This window comes from Rhopalosiphum maidis, chromosome 1 (genome assembly GCF_003676215.2).
Source record: "Rhopalosiphum maidis isolate BTI-1 chromosome 1, ASM367621v3, whole genome shotgun sequence".
In the NCBI taxonomy this organism is placed as follows: domain Eukaryota; kingdom Metazoa; phylum Arthropoda; class Insecta; order Hemiptera; family Aphididae; genus Rhopalosiphum; species Rhopalosiphum maidis.
In genome coordinates this window covers 49,918,885-49,942,929 of record NC_040877.1, presented here as the reverse complement: position 1 = coordinate 49,942,929, position 24,045 = coordinate 49,918,885, and the positions used below count along the sequence as shown (strand labels likewise).

The 24,045-nt window shown below is 30.2% G+C and overlaps 2 protein-coding genes across 2 annotated transcripts in view; both read left to right on the top strand.

Annotated features, from left to right (window-relative positions):
* Nucleotides 1–11,763, top strand: part of LOC113549760 (AF4/FMR2 family member 4-like) — a 62,198-nt gene extending 50,435 nt beyond the window's left edge. The window contains exons 2-3 of the mRNA XM_026951222.2: nt 6,885–7,843; nt 10,300–11,763. Of these exons, the coding sequence (XP_026807023.1) occupies nt 6,945–7,843; nt 10,300–11,239 (1,839 nt within the window). The 5' untranslated portion in view covers nt 6,885–6,944 and the 3' untranslated portion in view covers nt 11,240–11,763. The remainder of the gene's footprint in view (nt 1–6,884; nt 7,844–10,299) is intronic.
* An 8,961-nt stretch (nt 11,764–20,724) lies between these two features.
* Nucleotides 20,725–24,045, top strand: part of LOC113549562 — an 81,351-nt gene continuing 78,030 nt past the window's right edge. Inside the window, exon 1 of the mRNA XM_026950925.1 lies at nt 20,725–20,864. The gene's annotated coding sequence lies outside the window, so the exon portion shown is untranslated. The remainder of the gene's footprint in view (nt 20,865–24,045) is intronic.

The window sequence follows — 24,045 nt, the reverse complement described above, 5'->3', positions numbered from 1 at the left end:
ATTATACATAATAAAAATAATAGCAACTTTTTGTGCGAATTTACGGTTTATTTTTAAAAGCAATCATCATATTATTGTTAATTCTGCAGATGAATTTTGAACTCCGTACATACCAATTCGTATTAACGAACGTTTGCGGTTCTTGTGATAAAAATTCTAAATGTTAATCAACTATTTAAACTTGAATTTAATCATTAAATTTATTCAAATTGTAGAAACTCATTTTAAATGACGCCTTGAAATTCGAATGCCACCGACTGATAATTAACAACCATCCACGGTATCTAAACTGTCGCCTGTGTTTTGCCTGATCCAGTTAAATTTATATACTATTAAGTTTACAGTTTACATCCCTGCAATAATTTAAGTTTTAACAGTTTTTATTTATTTATGCTAACTAAAAATTATTCCTCTGTATACTTTCGTGTGACGAAATTTAATTGATAACATATAGCTTAGGCATTTATCGAATTTTTAACATGTTTTTCATATCTAGTATATAGTTGTATCGTGGTGGATTGAATTGAGAAGCGAAAAAAGGAACAACGTGTATTATAATAATAAATAGTAATTCCATCATCACATATAGTAATTGTTCACGCCAATTATTTATTTAACGAATGTCGAATTCGGGTTAAGTATATACATTATTATTATATACGTATTTGAACATTTTTATAATAATAATTACGAATTATAACTGTGAAAAACGTTCACTTTTATGTACAACGACTTTATCAGTAATAACATTTTTATTCATTTTTGTGTACTTGTTCTTATACTATTTACTCTAGGTATATAGTGTATTGAATATAGTAGGTACTTAATATGTTAAATGCATTACTTATATATTTTTACTCGATTTGCCATCTGTTAGAATTTTTTCTTAATTCCCATGATAATCTAATAATCTACACGAAAACAATCGCAAAATGTTTTATCGTCAACCCCCACGAGTGCTTTTATGTAATATAATATGTACGAATATATATATATATATATATAACGGGCTTTCGAAATAAATAACTGAAATGATATAGTTTCAAGTTTGCATATAATACACAACGGTCGAAACGATAACCTTAAAAACGTACAGTCCCAAAAGACATAACCTTGAGAAAACAGTGAAAATTTGTGCCAAAAACTCGTCAACGCGACACACAATGCCGCAGCTGCAAAGTATGTGTATAAAATATTGTTATTGACGGGCGAAAGGTGGTGCCTCTGTGCATGTATAATACTAATAATAATAATAAATAAAAATATTATAATAATATCGTGCTCGCGGCGTAAGACCTTCGCACCTACTGTTTCGTGTCCATCGTTGCGTGTGCGTTTACATGCATCTATGTACACATGCATATAGACAGTCTCTCTAAAAATCATTTTAATGATATTATTAGTGCGACGGGAAAAGAGGAGGGTCATTGAGCTAAATATGTCGAGCGCGAGATCGTTATAAATTAATAATTGATCGGCGGTACCTATACACACATATATACTTACACTTTATCTGTATAAGTACTTTTCTTTAAATGTATTAAAGATAGTACAAGTATTTGTATGCAATATATTACATAAATATATATTATATATTAGATTACACTATGTGTGCATGGGTGGTTTTTTCTTTTATTTATTTAATCTTTTATAGTAAAACAAAAATAGGGGCTAGCGTTGCTATGAATGAAATATTATAGTATAATAATATATTAGTTAGTATGTTACAATTAAGCACTTTATAATTATTATTAGGGCTTGGAACGTAAACTTTCTTTACCTTGTTTTATTATAATATTGAAGCTTATATATAATTACTATTATCGAAATATCTTCGGGTAGTGAGAGTATATTTTTATAAAAAGTTTGTATTACTAATATAATGTAGACTTATGTGCCTTTTATAGGATAATTTAACATAAATATTAATATTATCACAGTTTATCTATTATTTTGGATAAACTTATTAATGTAACCTGTGTACAGTGGACAATAGTAATAAGCGATTTATCATAAAATGAGCTCAGGAGATGAAAGTTAAGAGAACGAATAAGCCCAAAATGAGGAATTACTTCTTAGGATTCTAAAACACTTTTTTTAAAGTATGTAATACAGTATAAATTAGATGTCTATCAAAAGAAGGAACGGTCAACGTAGTAAAATTAAAGGCTTACAGTTGTAACTAATCATGAACGGATGAACGTGTCGAGCTGTTGAAGACTACCTATGATATCAAAATTGGGTTTTACTTGTATTATTGACCTTTCGTGCATCTGATAAATTATTAGATACATAGGGTGATTTTTATTTTATTATCCGACCACCCCTTATATCTTAGTAATTTAATGATATCATTTTAGCTTTCTATTATACGACTTATAGACTATCGAAACTATTTTTTTGAATTTAATATTCGGAAAATAGAATACTTTTCTGAAAACTTTGATGAATAAACCTCACATAACTTTCGTTCTATTAACAGTCGATTATTTATGGGCATTTAAAGTCTAGATTAGTGGAATTGAATGCCGTAGTAAGTGGGGACATCATGTACATTTTTGGCGCGCCACTCCGCTCGTCATAGGTAGGTTAATACTTTACTTAGATAATTATTAAATTGTATAAACAATCGGAAATCGAATTTACTTTCAAATCTAAAAATGAAACTAATAAGAATAATAGAAAAAAATACCCTGTACTTGAATTTATAGATCCGGGTGTATCCGTATCGAATAATGATGGGTTCTTTCTCGGACAGCTAAGAGAGACGGATCTAGAGAGAGAAATTAAAAAGGACATTAGACTTACGTAATATTATTATGGAAATGACGGCGGCGGACGCGGAATTCTCATGGCCATTTCGCTATATATTATTGCAGTTTATTATCACTATCGCGCATTATTTTTACGGTTGTCATGATATAATATTGTGTGAACTTGGGCGGCGGTTGGATACGGACCCTAAAGCATAAGTCGTGCGGTGTGCAGTCCGTTGACATAACACCCGGACGCGAGTCACAGTAACATGTATGAGCAATGGGTATTTCTTTCTTTCCGATTCGTATTCGTCCACACGACGACGACACGAGCATGCACTATTATTATTTATTATTTATCATGTATTAATTATTATTACTTCAACGCTGGGCCGAGACGCGCGTGACCGCCGATGGATCGCGTGTTTTGATTATTATTGGGAGGATGTCAGCCAAACGTATTATGTTGTCGGCTTGTCGCTGTCAAACATACGTGGGTACCTATGAACTGTACAGCGAAATCGCTGTTTTTTCATTTTTAATTTTATATACGAACCGATGAAATCAGATAACCGTGACCTATTATAAAAATTACTTAGGAAGTGTTTATCTATTATACTCTACCGAGGCTTTTTTCGATGATTAAATTTTTATAAAAATCTATAACAATAACTGATTTATTGTTAGATTCAATTGATTTTATTCCACTAGACCATTATTTCACGTTATTTTGAAATCAGCGTCCTTTCATAAAAACAACTCGAAAAATCGCACAGAACAAAATTAGTCCTGTACATAAAGTTTTAAAAAAATGTTGCAAACCAAATTATTATTTTCAATTACATGCCTATTTAGGACTTAGGTATATTACAATATTTGAATTTTTAAATAAGTTATATATAAGCTCATAAATTATTTAAAAATTTAAAGTATTGTAAAAGACTATCGTTTAAATAGATAATATTCTAAAGTTTAAGTTTAACAATAGTAGGTATAAATTCACTTCTATAAACGTCTTAAACTATAAGCATCGAGAGTGTGGACGTTTCGAAACAAAGACGCCCGGATGATACCTTTGTAAAAATTAAAATTGCTGACATCTTTTTGCCTGCCTACGAAAACATCATAATAATATGCTCGTATATTATAATTAATTATTGTGTTGGTCACATACTCGCATCTCAGATTGTATTAGAAGTAAAAATAAAAATTGATTGCGCAATGCTCTGTAACGTGTGTTATCGATACAGTCCATCTTATTATTTTTAAATGGATCTACTATATGGTTATATGCAATATAGTATTATATAGTATACTTAATTCGTATTGTTATGTATGTTACATAAATAACGACGGAGGCGATTGCTATTGATTGACGTATGAGTGATTCCGGGTATGGTCAAATGTTATCCGGTCGTCATCGTTATCGGTGTTATCGGAGACGATTTTTTCCTAGTCCTGTGCAATAAGTTTTCCGACTGATTGTTTTTCTTTGGAGAAAAAAAAATATACGTACTGTGTAGTTGTTCTCACTCTATTTTTTTACACGTTACACCAATTGTGTCGGCTATAATAATAAAAAATATAATTTGCGCGTACTAATGTTTTTTTTTCTTACGTTTGTGGTGCACTAGCAGTTATTATTTTTATCATAGTCGCGCCTACGCTTACCTATCACGACGACAATATAATAGTTTTAATACAATGAGACCAGATTTTAACGTATGATAGCAGATTAAACGGAATAATATTATATTACGTATTATAAATATTAAGTATATATTTAATAGTTTAATGAGAGTGTGAAAATCGTGTTGTGTGTGCGTATTTGCACGGTAGCGTTCAGTGAGTTTTTTGCTCCACTGTCCGGATTAAACGTGATTTATAGTACTGCAAGAGGTGAGATTTAATTTTAAGTATACACGTTGTATAGAAGAAACGTACAGACCGGGTTTCGATTGACATTTTTTCCCCCTATGCGTTATAAATTAAATAATTAAAAACAGTATACCTATGTATAATTAAAACAATAGGTAAAGGTATCCGCTTTCAATATTATAAATATACGACTAACCGGCTGGTGGCTTATATTTATCAGAAAAGATGCCTTATCTGTATTTATCTACAGTACATCACTATACGTTATGTAAATATTAATGTAATATTGGTGTAAATAGGAATGGGTCATAAATGTGCACTTAGATCCCCGAAACTATACCAAGTCTGCAAAATCAAGTTTTCATCAAATATAAGAATGCTATAATTAAATATATTTTTGAAATTGAAATTGTAGAAACAACTATAAATATTATTTTTAAGATACATTAACCAATGTAACACAAATGATAGGAATTTTTATTTTTTTTTTGTAGAAAATGTATTTGTGGTACAAATTTTGTACCTACCTAATAATATGACACTACCATCATGTAATATTTTACTATAGATTTAGGGATATATAATAAAATATATTATACATTAGATATTTGAATATAAATAATAATTTGTATTTATTAGTCGATAATTACAGTTGGGTGGGTGTTTTTTATACGGGTAACTATTTACATGTAATTTCGGTTTTTTAATATATTGACATCGAATAAAATGAATGCGTAAATTTAATTTTAAATACGTCAAGAATAAAAATGTGTGTGGTGTTAGGCTTTTGAGGAGTTTACGCGCGAAATTACGATCATATCGGTGTAAATTCCATGTCAAATTCCGATCTTGTGAAATTGCATAATAACGCGCGTCGTATAGCCGCCGTATAAAGGTGTAGTATAACCTGGGTAGGTGATTCCTACGACAGATGTGTGTGAATATATATAGTATGCACAACCAAATAACCTTTTTCGATGTTAACGTATTATACAGTTCTCGTTATAATCGTGTTTTAAGGGCGTGTTAAACAATATACAAGTCCGTATCATACTAATACTAGTGTTTATTTATTTATTTATATTATATATAAGAATGTATGCGTCCAAGAGATAAGAAAACATGTCCTTGAAAAGCTATAATGTGTTATATTTATACATTATAATATTTACCTGATATATATTGCACCCGGTGGCTGTGCTTGCTTAACCTTCCGGTTTCCTTCTGTTTTAGTTGATTTTTATATTTTTTACTTAAATTTCCCATTGCAGACAATATACCTACGAGAAATCGTGTAAACAACACCGCTCGCCGACGGTTGTTCGATGATAATTATAAAACAATAATCGTTTTGACCGTAAAATTATGTTTCGAGGGCTCGTTGAGTTATTTGCAAACAGAATGATTTATTACATCACTACACGCTTTATCGTATATAGTGATATTGTTACAATATAATAAACAGCGTAGAAAACGAGGAATAAAAGCACTAGATAATTACTTTCTAGTGTTTTTTTACTATACTTCGTCGAACCTAGTTATTGCTTTTCAATGTTCTCATTATATTATGCATTTGCTATATGAATGTGTAAGACTCATTCGGTCCATTAGATAATAATTATATTGTCATCACTCGACTGTTTTTAGTTAAATTATAATTATTATTCTATTATTGCGTATAACATTTTCAAAAACAATAATTATTCGCTTCAGTTATTATTTATATTTATCGTATCTACTGTCTATAATGATCTATAATGAAAAACGTTTTTCATTTTTTTTTTCTTTTGGACATTCGGCGCAAAATTCAATGAATACAATCGAAGTTACTTAAAATTGAATTTTGAGTGAATTATTTTTAAGTTTTTTACAAATATCCGCTATTCGGGAAGTTTATAATTTTATTCTGATTTTCTTTTAGTAATCGTATAAGTGTTAACTTTTTGTATATTTCTAAAACGTGTTAGTCTTATCTCTGCCTGCAGGTTTAATCTATCAAGTTCTTTTAGATTTTCGAAATGTGTTCTAAATTCAGATTTATTTATTTCTACTTTTGTAATGTTGATTTACCCAAACAATTTGCGCACGCCGCGCGCATATTAATGGGTTCTAAATACCACTGTGATATTATATCAACGGCATTAATTGTATTTTAATTATATATACTATATGTTATATAGTGTTTCTTTACCTAACTATATCTTTAACTAATATCAAAAATATAAAATACAAATATTTTTGTGTCCACAGGCATCCGTGGTTATATGGAGGAATTGCAGAGACGACTCCCGGTCGGTTAGGTTAGGAGGCATGACCGGATCGTTGCGTCTGAGCGCTCTGCTGTTGCTGTTGCTGTCCCGCTGGGCGTCCGCGGACCTCGAGAAGGGCGAGGACGAGTTCGTCCGCAGCTGGGTCATCATCGAGGAACAGCTGGTGCCGCCGTCTAGGGACGAACTGCTGGCCACCGGTGGCGTGGGCACCACTGGCGGTGGCGTCAGTGGTGGTGGCGTGGGTGGTCGACGGATCACGCCTAAGTCGGTGTTCGTCGCGCCGTCGTTCAACAAGTGTTCGGACGGTTATCGACCCGACAGCATGGGACGATGCGTCAAGGTGGTCAAGATCAACCAGGCGGCCCAGTGGGACTTTTTGATCAAGCAGCTGAACTCTATGTACGGCGCCGGTGCAAACGGCGGAGGATTCCCGATGTTGCCGGGCGCCTCTGCATATCAGCCGGCCACAACCACGACTACAGAACCGCCATCTCAGAAGACCGACAGCCCTGGACCGTTTCAGTTGAACATACCGTTGGGTGGCGTCGGTGTCAGTGACGTGGACAACCAAACGATGGACCCCGTGGACGAACTCACTACCGGCACTACCACTACGGCGGCCGTGCCCACTACAACCAATCCAACTACTACTACTACTACCACTACTACTACTACTACTTCTACCGTCGCCTCCACGACCGTCGAGGATGACAACGACGTCGCCACCACCGACCATCTCGTTACGACCACGGTTGACGGCGACCCCGACGACCGCACTGCCGCGACTGTTACTGCGACCGCTGTCACGACAGATACGGCGGATACCGCCAGACCGCGACCTTACCGTAATCGTTACCAGACGACGCATGCTGAGGACGCCATCACAGTCACTCCGCTTTCTTACGACTCGACTACCACCGTGACGTACGCTAAAACAAAGTAAGCCAAACAGTTTTCCATAATGATGTATATACGCTTCTGTAGATTTAATTTTTAAATCCATCTTTTACCGTGTTCCCTGTTGTGACTTTTTATAATTTTTATTAATATTAATTCAACGGGATCTGGGATATGCAAAAGAAAATCTATTTACGGCCTTTAAATCTCAAAATTAAACAAACGTCGACAGAGTTTTAATAGCATAACAAACATTTCCAAAAAATTATTATTATATCTAAAATAGCTGTTGTATGAATCACCAGTCTTAGCTCTTAGTTTAAAGCTTAGTCGATGATATCGTGGCTTATCACAGATTCATAAAAATATTATTGTATTATCTCGTTTTAATACAAGAAATTTTATACCAAAACAATAATGATAAAAAAAGTAATTGATAACTAATTAAATTCACCGCTGCATTATATTTAGACAACAATGTATAATAACTCGACTAAATTATATACGAGTAGTATATAAATTTTTTTTTTTAATATTATTATACTAAACTATAATTTACCTTTTATACTTATTTATATTTTATAACAAAGTAAGTCAACTTTATAGTATAGGTACAAAATATTATATCATAAAATGACAAAAATCAAATATATTACTGCCATATACATATTTATTATTTTCCAATTAGTTTTATCTTTTATGTAGTTTTTGAGTAATTGAACCAATGGTTTTGTACTATTCTTTACATATTGCAATTATATTATGTACGACTAATTAATTGAAAAATATGGGTATAGTGTCTAACTAATTTTTTGTACGCTTTGATCTCGCATTCGATTGAATTTTTTAATGACAATTTGTACGTTCCACATTCAAATATTTAAAATTGTGAGCAAATCTCTATATTATTTTTTCTGTGAAAGTGAATATGCCTAATGTTACATCCAGCTACTCAACTCAATCACGGCCCAGTGGATATATAAATATCTAATGTAAAAAATGTAAATGGTTTTCGTTCCCGCGCTTATAAAATGTTTTTTAATCCCACATCGATGGAAGTAGAAAACAAAACTTCGTGGTTAAAAAATAATAAATTCTTCTTTATTATTCAATTAAACGTAACGCGTAACATTAAAACAATTTAATGATTTTATATACATTTAAGAATATTTCAATTTAAATTTCTCTCATTTTTGTATCAATACAGAGAAGCTGTCGCGTTAACGAGCAGCTTAACGTTTATATATGACTGTTCCGCGTTTAGCATAATATTTACATATCTATATGGTAAAAAACTTGAAGAATTGTGTCACATATCGTGGCTGTATATACTTTTTTGCGATTTTGAAACCTTCAAAGTGGTCTGTAAAACTAGTTTTTGTACATACATTATACAGAATGAACCAACGTATCTTTCAGTGTTAGCTTATACTGGAAAATTATAAAAAACACGATAGCCTACTCCATATACATACAATAATTCAGCTTGACGTCCGAAAGTTATAATTAATCAGGTGCTTATAGTTTCGATTAATCTTCACATAAAATTAAACTATAAAACAATCTATAAGGAGTTATAAAGTTAAATAATATAATATTTGTTTATAGTACCTATCATTAAGCAAATGAAAATTATATTTCCTGAAGATGTGTGAATGCTTAAACAATATTTTAAAAGAAAAAATTATAGTCGTGAAGTGATGCGTATTAATATCTTTGATGTATTTTCATTAACCTCAGTATTATCAAATTAAATCATAATACTAATTTTACTATTGAGATGGTATACTTAATAATTTTTAATTATTAATAATACAGTTAATTGGCATAGTCGTATATATTATATATCAATTGTATATCATCAATGTGTAACTTTGATTTCAATCATCATACCTATGATTCAGATTACAAATATTACCGCATTGACTTAATATATAATATAGGTATGCCATCCATTTCTCTCACTTTAAATAGTTGCTTTTATTTTATTTTAATGAAATGTATAGTGCATAATGTTGTCCGTGGTTCTATAATATTTGTGTGGCTAAAAAAGAAAAGGGCGTGAAACGGACCACATATTTATTTATTTTGTTTATTTAAAGAAAAAAAATTACAATCTATATTCCAGATTTCTTTAACACAATAAGTAAGTTTTATGATAATACAATAAACAATAGATAAAAATATAACACATGTGCACACGATGAAATTTCCATTTTCACGATTGATGGAAGTCGTATAGTGATGAAATCCTTCAACCAAATATATATTTTTAATTTTAATTTTAATAATATTAATATTTATACTAAAAGGAACCACATATTTGATTATTAAAATCTATATTACCCCTGAGTATCCTATAGTATAGGTAACACCAAAATTGTTCACACTTAAGTCTCCCGATCGCTTATACTATCATAGCAGTATCATACTATCGCACCTGCTGGCATTTACACACACGTAATTAATTCCATCAATTTTTTTTTTGTTTTCTACAGGTACGCAGACAGCAGTACAACGACCATCGCCGGGACGGAAGACCCGCCTCAACAAACCTTCAAGACGACTGCCAGTGCGTCGCTCTCATCTTCGTATTCGTCACCCGTAGTTACCACTACCGCGGTTGACGTGACGGAGACTGACAATCCGGTGACGGCCGCGACTCCGCCTGAAACCGAAGAAGAGGACGTAGTAACCGTACTAGCTGTGGCTGCCGCCGCAGTTGACGGTGACAGCGGTAATAGTAGACCGGTTAGTACCACGCGGTTGCCGTACACAACGGGTGGAAGGACTCAATCATCGGTCACAGACACAGTTACGCCCGAGTACTACGATGATCAACCGGAAGAGCCAACGTCCTCGCCGGAACCGGATTGTTCGGCCCCGAATGCTTATCGGTATTACGCGGTGTGCGCGGGTTTCCGGCAGCAGCAGCAGTTTGAACAGCTCCAACAGCAACAGCAGCTGCTCCAACAACACCAGCAGCAGCAACAGCTGTATCAGCAACAGCAGCAGCAGTTCTATCAACAGCAACAGCACAATCACATGGCCACCGAGTTGGTCAAGCGCCCGGCCGTCGGCGGGGGCGTGCAAGTGCGGTTCCCAGGAGACGAAGACCCTGTGTCGGCGACGGTGGCTGACAGCGCGAACCTGATCAGGTTCCCCGGACCAGCCCCATATAGGACCACCAACAAGATGTACGAGAGCAGCAGGCATCCCACATGGTGGCCGACGGGATGGCCGGATCAACAGCAACAGCAACAACAACAGCAGTACCCCGACGACTCGGTGCAGCAGCAGCACCGGCTACAGCATCACCTGCCCCAGCAGAAACAGGACGTCCGACTCTGGGAATTTGGGTCCAGACTTCCGAAAACTACGTCGACCACGACGATTGTCCCAGCACCCCCAACACAGTGGTACCATAGATTTTTCTGAACGAGTATACCTATGCGGCTGCGCCTTTCCGACCATCATAATACTTACTCATATTATTATATTTTCATTTTACGCTAAATATTTTATAATTATTCACACCCCACGCCGTTCAATTAATATATTATTTTTATCCTTTAAAAAAAAATAAGTTTTTACTCAGTATTTTGGCACTAGTTTATTCATTAGTTAGTACTTATTATTATTATTATTATTATTTTTATTATTATTAGTAGTAGTAGTATTGTATTTTTGTTGCCATATTAACGTAGAATAATATCATTATTATAATATTATACTCGTGTTTATATTTTATTTCAATCACATGCGTTTTGTTTATAGTTTCAGCTTCAACTGCGTAAATAATTTATAGCCGTATTGGTAGCAAGTATAGCGTATAAAAATCCTATATACATATACGTATATGCCTATGTATTTTACAATGCATTTACACATATATATCGATATTACGATTTACGAGTAACGGAAAAAAAAATTGCCACACATTAATATTATAATATATCACATTGCTATATATTTTAACGTTTTGTCGTAAAGACCAATAACATATTAACCGTACTATGATTATTGTTTACTTATTGTTTGTTTGTTTTTTTTTTATATTTATATTATAATATAATGATTTTATGTAAATAATCTTTAAGCGTGTTCCTATTATAAGATCACGGCCTCTAGTTGTGCGAATAGCTGCTGCCGCTCGATGTATTAGTATGTAAATAATCAGTATCGCAAAAATGTACAGTGCGCAAATGCAATGCAGTGTAATATAATACTTATATACAACTCATATTACTATTACCATTTATAATAATTTAATAATATTACTTTAATATCGATGTATGAACCACGCGCTATGGGCATAGTACAATCATTAACGTCAGTCATGATAATTCCGCCTACGCATTGTGTTTTTGTATTATATTATACATTCAAATCGAACGAACTATATTATTATAATAATTATTGCTGTATCAATTAATATATTATACGAAACACAAACTTTATTCTTTAGCGTTTTAAAAATCAAGTGACCTGCACTTCCGCCGTGAGCTCAGTGTTATTATTATTATTATTATTATTATTATTATACATAATTATAATATTTTTAAATTATATACTTACTTGAAATATTTTTTAATTGATTTTTCGTTTTTACTCACGTTTATACTACTTTTATAAAAAAACATTTCGAAATTATAACTTATGTTTCAATAGTTTTGAAAAAAATATATGCTTATATTGGATTTATATTTTATTACTGTTTACTAATAATAATAATATGATATCGAGAAATATAATACTTTTATATTATATCGTCTCGTTATTGTATGTATTTTTACGTTTGGATTTATAGAAAAATAACAATAAAATGTTTGTGTTTATATTACGAATAATTTTGTTTTGTTTTAACTGTCCCGTTCCGTTCGTCAAAATGTACTGTGTTTGACTTGAACAATGCCTACCTACGCCCTTATCCTTATCGCACTGTCTTTTCGGACAGTAATGAGGGTACCTATTATATTGTGCAGTCGGACTAACGAAAATCAAATGGTTTGCAAGGGGTAACGCATAGGCAACGACTAATACTCCATGACGAGCTTTAATTTACTATTGTTATGGACAATGCAAATATTTGGACAAGTGAAAAAAGAATGTCCATTACCAAAATAATATCAACACAACGATTTACACCTGTGCTCGACGGGATCGACTTGTCCGCGTTTCGGACGACACGTCAAATAATATAATTGTATATAATAATAATTACCTATAATCAAATATTTATTCGCGATAACGGCAGTTGTACAGACCGACGCATCTACGTTAGTGCACGTGGAACCCACCTAGATCGAACACTATTGCATCGGCGTTTGCGACACGAATCCAGTGAATCAAATTTGAGTCTAAACCAGGTAATTATTTTCGTGATAGTATTTCGTTTTTAAATATTAACGCACTTAAATATACGCTTTTTTCACCACCGTCAATATTATTGAATTTACAGAATAGTAATAATTAATTATATTGTACTTCGATATCGCGGTACAATTTAAAAAACACCCTCTCTCTTTTCAAAATTTGATTAAGTCTCTTCGTCAATGTCTGTATGGGGCGCAAACTGGAAAAAAAGTGTGAAGAGCCAAATAATTCTGAGGTTGAGTACAATGCGATTCAAAAGAGATTATTGCAATGAACTCACTCGCTATAGCTGTACCCTGTGTTAAAAGGCTGTGCCAATTAATTAAAGCTCGTTAAGTTGTTATTGGAAAATATAAGTTTAATTTAAAATTAAAAGTTAGTTTTAAGCTGAATGTATAATAATGTATTATTACATTATGTGCAAATAAACAAAATAATATAATATATTATACAAGAGTATTTACAGAAAAATAAACAAAAAAGAAGGCCATCCATTGATAGAACCCCATCATGCTAACAGACGTTAGTTAATTAGGTTAATTTTATGGTTAGTTTTATTTTTTAAGAGGTCATGGCACAGACATCTCACTGAGTTTATTTTGCAGTGTTATTGTTGAGAAATTTTAAATTAATGTATTGGGACTTAAATTGTAATTTTCCATAGAAATTTTTATAAAATTGAGTTGTATTTACATATGTTATTTTGATCACTATTGAAGTACAAAAACAGTACATTTAACATTTCGACAGTGTAAAATTTAAAGTTTACGATAACTAGATAATATAAATTATAAAGCTATAATTGGTATTTTCGGTTATTAAATTATTTTTTTTATAAAACAAAATATATTTTTAATTTGTAAAGTTTATGTTGGCAGAAAAATTAGCTCATAAAGTACGAAATGAGGTTTTTTTTTAAAATAATTCGTTATGTAACTTTTTTTAAAACTTTTTAATCGTCAATGCCAAGCTTTAACTAAAGGTACTTCAGACTGACGCGTTACATTTCACTTTATTGATCCTTGTATAGAAGGGAACTAATAATCTTAACCATTTGCACAGCGGACTTTGATTGGATCTCGTTGCTCAGTAGTATAGACCGATTAAAAATGAAACGCGTACTACGACTTTGGACTGTGATCAAACAATTTTGATAAATAATAATAATAATTAAACAACGAGTGTAAAAGTGTATTTTTACAATCGTAAACAGTATAGTCGAATTCCATCATTCGGTAGCGGTAAACAAGCTCTCAACGACTACTCGTCCATTATGATATTTAAGTATGTGACGACTGACAAACTCGTAAATTGCCGGCTGGACGTAAAAAAGACTAGCAAGTATGAGATTTCAAAAACCTTTTTTTTTCTCCTCTAGAGACACGAGATATGTATATTAATTGTCTCTTGTTCCCAAATTAAATTTTATTAACGCACTTGATGTATTTTTTTAATATTTTATTGCGCCAGTTTTATTCAATAAAACTCTTGAATAATATAACAACACTTGAATTGCGTTTCTTATTATTGTTACAAAATATTCTTTAATTTTTAATTGCTCGCGTAAATTACTATTTTTTCATTACAGCACTTATTACTTACTGTTCTATGTGTATTTACTACTTGTTTTGTCATATTTATCCTAGGTGCCAAGAATGTTAAGTTTTATTTTCTTAATTATTATGAAAAAAAATAAAGCTGAAGCTATAGATATAAAATATTGTTATGCAATGCATTTATTAAAAATATAATTAAATGTACCTAAACATAATAAATTATAAAGTTAACTAGAAAACTAACTTTCAAGAATTTGAAAAAGAAAACTAAACATAGAGCTAAAATGAATGTATCTAGTTTTTTTACTTTATAAATCAACTGAACTAAATATTTTTTGCACTGCCGTGTTTTTTTTATTAATCAATCTTACAGAAAATTGTATATCGTTTCATTTGGTGTACCTAAATATAAATAACTAATCTTATTTGTCAAGATATCTAAATTTTTGAATTTTGCTAGCGTTTAAGTCATATACCTAAATAAAATATATCGTTTTATATTCTCAGTTGTATTTTTAGATTCTGAGCAGAGTAATGAATGTATTGAGTTTACAGTGATGTAAACACACTGTTGTTATACACCATGTTATACATAATTCAATTTAATAATTTTTTTTTTTAATTTCACTAATTTAATAATTAGAATTTTTTCATTCTAAGCCGGGGAAATTATAAAGATACGGTTACGATATGTTTTTAATTATTGTTATATACGTAACCTATGAAATGAAATTATATTTAATTTACATTATTATAATATTATATAACTTAAATCAACTATAATATATAATAATGTAATATACAAAATAAAGTAAATTAAAATTTTGTACCTACTGATTATTATTTCGACTAGTTATTAATTTTTTCACACCTATTAAATATTAAATTAAGTAATTTCAGTAATTATCCATTTTTAAAAACATAATATTAATAGTATTAAAATTAAATTGAATTAGCTCATGAAACTTTGTGCAGATCTGGTTTATAAATTATAATGAAGCATTTTTATTGACAGAAAATAAAATTATAGTAATGTATTAAAATTTAGTAGATTTCCAAGTCCTCTCCTCAATAGGCGTGTGCGAGTGGAGGAGGAGGAGGGGGATGAACTCAATAGTCAATGCAATTCTCGACTAAAATATATTATATTCAAGTATTCAACGGTTGTAAGGCAACGCGTACCAACATTATAATATTACTTGTGCATTGAATACGTCATGGAACACGGTGCGTTGAACACACCTAAACTCGATACCACAGTTATATTTGTATGTTATATATCTGTACTCGATACCTGTACTATATAGCAGGGGTGGCCGGTGGCCAACCAGTCGATCGCGAGATGAATTTGACCCGATCGCGACACCCTTTCGCATTTTCTTAAATTTTTGAATTTTTTTCAGAAAACAATTAAAATATTTTTTAAATTTATACCTGTATACATATTTGTACATCCCACGAATATAAAAATTATACTTAGAAAAAAAGCAATAAATAAATATTAAAAACGAGATTATACACAGCTATATTGACAACCTTTTTATTTTTTTTGGTCGATCGCGACAATCTAGAAAATCTCGTAGGTCGATCACAACTCACAAGTCGATTAAAGTGGGCCACCCCCTGCTATATAGAAACGTTTGAGTATTAGATGTCTGTGGGCTATATCCAGTGAGGTTCTAAGCTCTACGATGAGGCACATTACAGTGGTTAAAATTTGGTGACCGCTGTCCATTTTTCGACCGAGGTATTTCTTGTCATCGGTCAGTATATCGTATATTTCGATATTCGTATATCTTCGAGAAGTCATTTTCTACATATCTGTAAAGCTGTCATATTTCTAACCGTTCCTAAGTTTTCACGTAGTCATGTGTGGCGAGTTTTAACGTTATTTTAGTTGTCGTACAGTGCGTATATTATCAATTGCAAATTGCCGTCACCACGTTTGGATGAAACATTTCCCAAGGATTACACACACGTGCTGGGAAAGGTAAAAAACCTAATAAGATATTATTCACGAGTTTCTTGTTGTAGGCACAGCCGATATTTTATACCATGTCTTGAATTATTTTTATTATAACTTATTAGTTATTACTCATAATTATAAAAATAACTCATAATAATATTAGAATGTAGATTTTTAAAATATTAGTACAATTTTGTAAAATAGTACACTGTTGTTGTATATAGTTTGTTGCCAGAATAGGTACAAAAATAGTAGTGTACATTTCTCGGGATAGCAACGCGACGGCGAGTAACCTACGAAAAACACTAACCAATGTCTATACGTGGTTCTTAGTATTCGATATTATGTTTCTTACTAGAATCATAATAATTATTATTAACAATAAATATTTCAAAACTGGTACCTATTATAATTATTAATCAATAATTATTTAATTGATCCTAAAAGACCCTATGTAACTACAAATTACAATGCTATAGCATTTTATGGCGTTTATAATTTAAATTATACATTAATATAACTCAATGTTATATTCACCTCCCCTGACCCCTTAAAGATGCCCATGAGTTATTATTGCATTAGTATTATAATATTAACACGGTGTTAAAATAACAAAATGTGTCATACACGTTGCTTTCAATTATTATCTAAACGCGTAATATGTGTAAATAGACATATTTCAAATCATACGAGTACATATAAACTTATTTGTGTGTTTTATGAGAAGTCAACAAAAATATGCGGAAATTATTTTCTACGATGTTATACCTTGAAAACGTATAAATAAATATTTTGTTGTATCGTTTATTGGTCTTCATAATATGTTCTTGTTATTTGTGGGTCACTATTTTGTTAGCATGTGTCTTGAATGTCTTATTTTTTTTTTCAAGAATTTAAATCCAAATTAAAATAATTGTTTCTTATGGGCCATTTCCACAACAAATAAATATATTTCCAATTTAGTTTAATATGAAGTGAAATATTTTATTCACGGTGATTTAAGGCAATTATTAATAAAAGGTACATGTATTAAGTTAAAAAAAAAAGTTGTTTAAGCTGTTCTATAATAGAACTAAAAAGACCATTAAATTGAGTTAATTGTTATTAGGACAATTGAGTGTTCAATTCACTTATTTTGAGCTATACCTATACAGTAAATTGTTTATCATCATCAAATATTTATAATTATAATAATTTATAACTATACCATCGCGTTCCTGTGAAAATAGATTGTTTAATTTGGCCTTTAAAATGTTCATTATAACAGTAACGAAAACGTTTATTTAAAAAATGTATACTTAAATAATATAAACTTATATTTGATATTATTTTTTATTTAAAGGCTTTTCAACGCGATGTACTTATTTACAAAATATAAGTGTTATTTGTTGTTCTAATAACCACGTTTACAGCAGGAAGTATCCGTGTTTTCAATTATGTTTCATATAATACTTAAACCGTAAGAACAAACAATAATTAACTACTAAGGTTAACCGTGTTTTTACTAACATTTTTCCGATTTTCTTTAAAAATATTCTAAAATATTCCAACACAAAGATAAACAGTTAACACTCGGTATTGCAAATAAATAATTTACAAATTTGTATGTATAATATATGTTACTACAATTATAAATTAAAAATCTATCAGACCTATAGTATTATACTATATGTTGAAACATTTAAACAATTATAAATTAAATAAATAAATTGTATGCAACGACTAATGAATACAGAATATTTTTAATATTTTTGTCCGAGATATTTTAATCAAATCAAAAAATATGGAACAGAGTATTTTTTGATAAATGTCACTAAACTTTATAGAGTAAATATTAGATATACTATAAAAGCCTTTATGCATAAAATATATAGCTGATTATAGCCTAACTTTTTTTAAAATAGCTTCTTTGTCCTGCAAAAAATAAAATATAAATGCCGATATATACCTATAAGTGTTTAATATCAAGAATAAAACCTATTCAAGGCAAACACTGTTTATCTAAACATAAAAAAAAAAATTTAATAAATAATTTTATATCGATTAAAATTTAAAGCATTTTTGAAGCAGAAACATGGACGCGCGATATTCTAAGCGAAGAAAAAGATAATTAAAAAGCATCTGAAGCATGGTGCTAGAAAAGAACACTGCACATTTTTTTACAGAGAAAGTTAAAAACTAATAAAAATACTCAAGAATAAACGAATCACGAATGGAAAACAGTATGGTAAACAATCAGAGAAAGAAGGAAAAATAAATCGAAAATAATATACTAAAAAACAATGAATGATCGCCAAAATGTAAGAGAAGATAGAATAAGGAAAATATTGAAAAGAAAGATCAAGATTTTCGTCGAGTTCATCGAAGTATCGTGAATCAATCATCAATCTAAGTATTGCAAAAAAAATAAAATTATTAATTGATTAAGCCTTTTTTTAAATTATTTCAACTAAAAAAACTGGGACCAGTGTTAGGTTTAACATTCAAAAGAGAGAGAAATGTTACGTTTCAAAACAAATATTTGACTTGTAAATTATGACTTTATTATATGTATTATTTAATAGGAATAGAAAAAATGCAATAGCGATAGCTATATGATGCCCTATTATGCTCTTTGAGACCACTCGTCCTCCTGATTTCTCTATATATTATATCATTACGTATGAGTAGTATAATATTATGTATGTCATATACGAGTATGTGATAATAATTAAATTCAGTTTATATTATGTATTACATTATATTAATCCGTTTACCCGTATCCGATGGTTTTAAATACCCCTATAATATTATGATAGGAATATAATATGTACTGTGTAGTATTTCTATCATGTGTGCTTGTGTGAAAGGACAGGTGATAACAACGGTGTTTCAGAAATGAACAAAACCGTTTATAAAACAATAATATTATATTATGTTAGAAAATCCTATATTATACTTGTGACCTGTGGGGATATATGTGACAATTTCGAGTGAGTAGGTGTACTGAGACCCTGAGTGAGCAGTGAATACTTACCGAAAAGCTACGTAGCGACTATATCATCAGATCGGCGTAAAGGCGATTTTGGCGAGTCTTTCGATATTTAGTATCGTCTTAGTTCTCAATTATACGAGTTTACTGTTTAACGGATTGAGCGTTTGTATTTACTATAATAAAGTTTAACAACTTTATAATATCATAACTATAGCCTAGGTTTTTACGTATATTTCTTTAAAAATATGGGTACATTTTTTGTGTGCATATTTTCGCATACACGAGTAGAAAAATATTGTAGAAAATAGATTAAAAATGATTATAAATTGCATATTTCTATATAATTGCATAAAATATGTATTTTTTATGAGTGATAAATGAAAATTTTATTTAATTTCACTTTGATGAGAAGTTTTTCTTAGCATAAAACTATGCTACTAAATACTAATCATATTAGTTTCCAATTTGAAAATCTTAAATCACATTTTTTAACTTTGTGTTGATACTCGTTCCACAATTTATGTTACGCTTTCCGTTGTTAATTTTGTATTTACATGATTAAGGTTAATAGTTTTGTAATTATTTGTTAACAGAAATATACTGTCATTTAATTGAATTTTATTTTTACATTCTCGGTACATTTTGTAATTTGTTTTTAGGATGTTTAGTTTTTTTTTAGTTAACAATAAAGATATTTTTTCGAATTTTTTGTATACATATTCAACATCATTTTTTTGCAAAAAAAAAATTCAGGCCTTAATTATATCTATCGACTATTGTTCACGAACCTAACTCTTATTGTACACGGCGATACTCGCGATGACCTTTGCGTTTGTGTCCGGTATATCGATTTCCGTGCAACTGGTAACACTGCTCGCCGACGTCCTGGTGACGTCATCTATACACGCTAATGTGGTTGGATCGGTCGCGGGTGTACAATGAGTATTGGGAGGCGGTGTGCGTGCGTGGGTGCGCGCGCACCTACCCCTGCGACAGGGATGACAGAAGCGGACACGGGCTTTTCCACCCACGGCGGTCCCCGCTTTTCCACCTAATGTTCATTCAAAAACCGACCGAGCTGTTCGCTGATTTGGCTTTGGCGCGTATTGTGTCACTGTCGCGCGTATCGTGCACACTCACGTCGTCGTCGTTGTCTGCCTTTGTAAGCACACGAAAATCATCGCAAACCGCGTAAGTATAGTATCTATTTATTAAATGCTTATAGTACATTATAATTATTATCAAATAATTTTAGTTTATTATCGTTAATTACTTTTTGCGCATAGATGGACTCGGCTCATCGGAGTAGGACATTATAGAGCTTTACAACCCCATAAACATTTCCGAAACTAAAATATCTAAAAACCCCAAGTACACCCGATGTACTTATAACGTATTACAATTTGTGTTTTGATCTATAAAAATATTTCATCCAGAAGTAATATAGAATATATTATAGTTTTGGATATTGGATATTATATTATTATATTCTAATAACATTTTTAAAAATGTATAAGTAGTAGAAATTTAATATAATATACCCAATATCATATAGTATAAACTAAACATACACAATTCGATCTATTTGATTTCTCATAGTAGTCTTAATTAAAACAAAATATCAACTCCAGTATAAATTGATTACTTTAAGAATTTTGTCTTAAGCCACGACATAGTTAAACTTAAAGCCGTGTTTTTTTTTTTATGCTTTTACTAAAAGCTATCTATGGATTAATGGATTCAAAGGTCTTTCATGAAACATTAATTTTGGTATCCGAAAATTCTTAATTTGTTCCTTACTAATATACAGCATAGGGTAACACTAGTATATTCTTCATACTTATAACTGATGAATAAAGTATGAAAACATTTTTTATAAGCACTTAAGTAGTGTATAAAAGTATATAGAATAATTATTAATAAATCCATACAATTTTAATTTTTCATGTAGATGCATCACAATTGCCTATACAAAACGCCTTAAAATTTGTGACATTCCTTCTTGTAAAAATGTCAAACTAGTGTTATGTACTTGTAATTATCTTTTATTAATTTTAATTTAATCATAGTTATGCAGATTTTTTATAATAACGACTGTGAAACAATTTATGAAAACTAACGAAAATATACTAGCTGATTTTGCACAGCATTGCGCCATTGCCCATTTTAAACTTCGCTAAATGTAAACTACACACATTTTTAATAATAATATGAGTGGTTTTGATAGAATATAAAATACAAGTATAAAATTATATCAATAATAATGACAATTTTATTTTCTGTAACTAATGGCTACGTCATATAAACAAAAATATATTCGTTATCGTAGGCTAACAGGCATTATCCCTGATGTGTAAGCCTTTCTTTAAAGTTCGAATTTCTCAAAATTCTTTCTTATTGCACCTCTATGTGGTGGTACGAATGTACCATGACAATTTTTAGTCAATAGCTATTATAATTGTTTTGGATATACGTTTATTATGAATCAGTAAGTCAGTACTTATTATTTCAATAGATTCAAAATAATTTAAAATGTATTACATTACATTTATAAAATCGCATCTATATTCTTATGTCACTTAATTTTTGTTTTTTCCAAGTATCTAACAGATGGTATTGAGAAATACCAGTATAATATGTTTATAAGCTAGTGAATTTAATATCAGTTCGTCGTTTCCTATCTACGTTTCCTGATTGGTTTATTACTGTTAATGTTTTATATATAAATCGTTAAATTTAAGTCTGCCACTGTGCAAACCGTCTAACATGCGTTTGTTGGCGTTAAAATTGTCTGATTTTAAAACAGTAGAACCATAGCTAACCATGTATACTTTGTTATGTGATATTATTATTATTATTAAGAAACGACTTTCACAATATATCAGTCCTCGACAAATGTAACACATTATGTTATAAACTTTACAATATGAAGTAATGTCGTGTTCAATTCTTTTATATTTAACAATATTTCGATCCATTTACACTTTACAGTATCTTGTTGTTATTGTGTAGACATCCGTTAGTAAAATTTTATTGAGTGATAAAATAACAAAACGATATAGATAGGTTTGTTGCGTGTGATGAAGTATTTTTTTTTATTCTGTTTTTGTAGTTTTATTCAAAGGTGATCTGCAGTGGATAATACTACTCTTTTTTGTAACGGCCTTTGCGTGTTTTAATATCGTCAAGTTATTACATTTTTTCCCTGTTATTTTTAACGATATTTATTTGTACGGGAGTTATTTTAGTTTTTTCAAAGTAAAACATATTCGATATTGATATGTTGTTTTGAAAGTATATTCGTATGTATCACTGATGAGTGGATTTATTGAAATGATTTGTATCTTAATAGATTTGTCTCTTTACAATCAAATATTACTATTATATAAGTACAATTTTTTGACACCCCTTAAAAGATTAAAATTTGTCATTTGTAGCTTCACTTCTGAACTATAAATACTGATATTGGATATATTGAATTAATCATATTTCTAAAAAGGAGGATTTAAAAAAATAGAATTACTATTATAAATAATAATATATTATTAATTAATACACACAAATAGGTGGAAGTCTAACGAAATATGCATGTAATATTATTGATATAATTTTTAAAAATATCGGTACAAAATTTGTCTATATTGAAATTACTTATGTACATTTGGTCCTTGTAATATAATTTAAACTTGATAAAATCTTTTTCAATGATTAAATCTTTTAAAGCTTTCTAAATAATTTAATGGTTTGGTTGTAGTGTATTATTATTTATTTTTATTGTTGAAGATTAATGTAAAAAAAAAAAAAATAATAATAACTTTCATTTATCTATTTTTATATACATTATACACGTACATATTAATTATTTATTATAAAAAAATAAAAATTCATTTTTTCCTAGTTAAAATTTTTAAAATATACTTATTTTCTGAAATCAAAATAATTTAAATAAATATCTCGAAACACACAAAACAACCATTCTTATGACTACTCAAATTAATAATAGTTTGGAACTTCATTATTATTGAACATAACTAATCTTATATTACAATACAACTTTTTCCATAGTACCTATTTAATTTATATCTTATATTCACGTGTAAAGCAGTTACATATTATAAATAATTTAAATTAATTATTAAAATGACAAAAATAATATTAATAATAATATGAATCAAAAAAAAAAAATTATGTGTGTATGTAGGTAATAATTTTAAAATTTAATATTTTCATTGCAAATGTTTTTGGTATATCATTTATTATTTATTTAAAAAATTACATACATATAACTTAAGATCGATATTTAAATGCTTGTAAAATACTATTAAAGTACTAATTACCATTATAATTTATTCAACAGGAACTAGACGTTTAT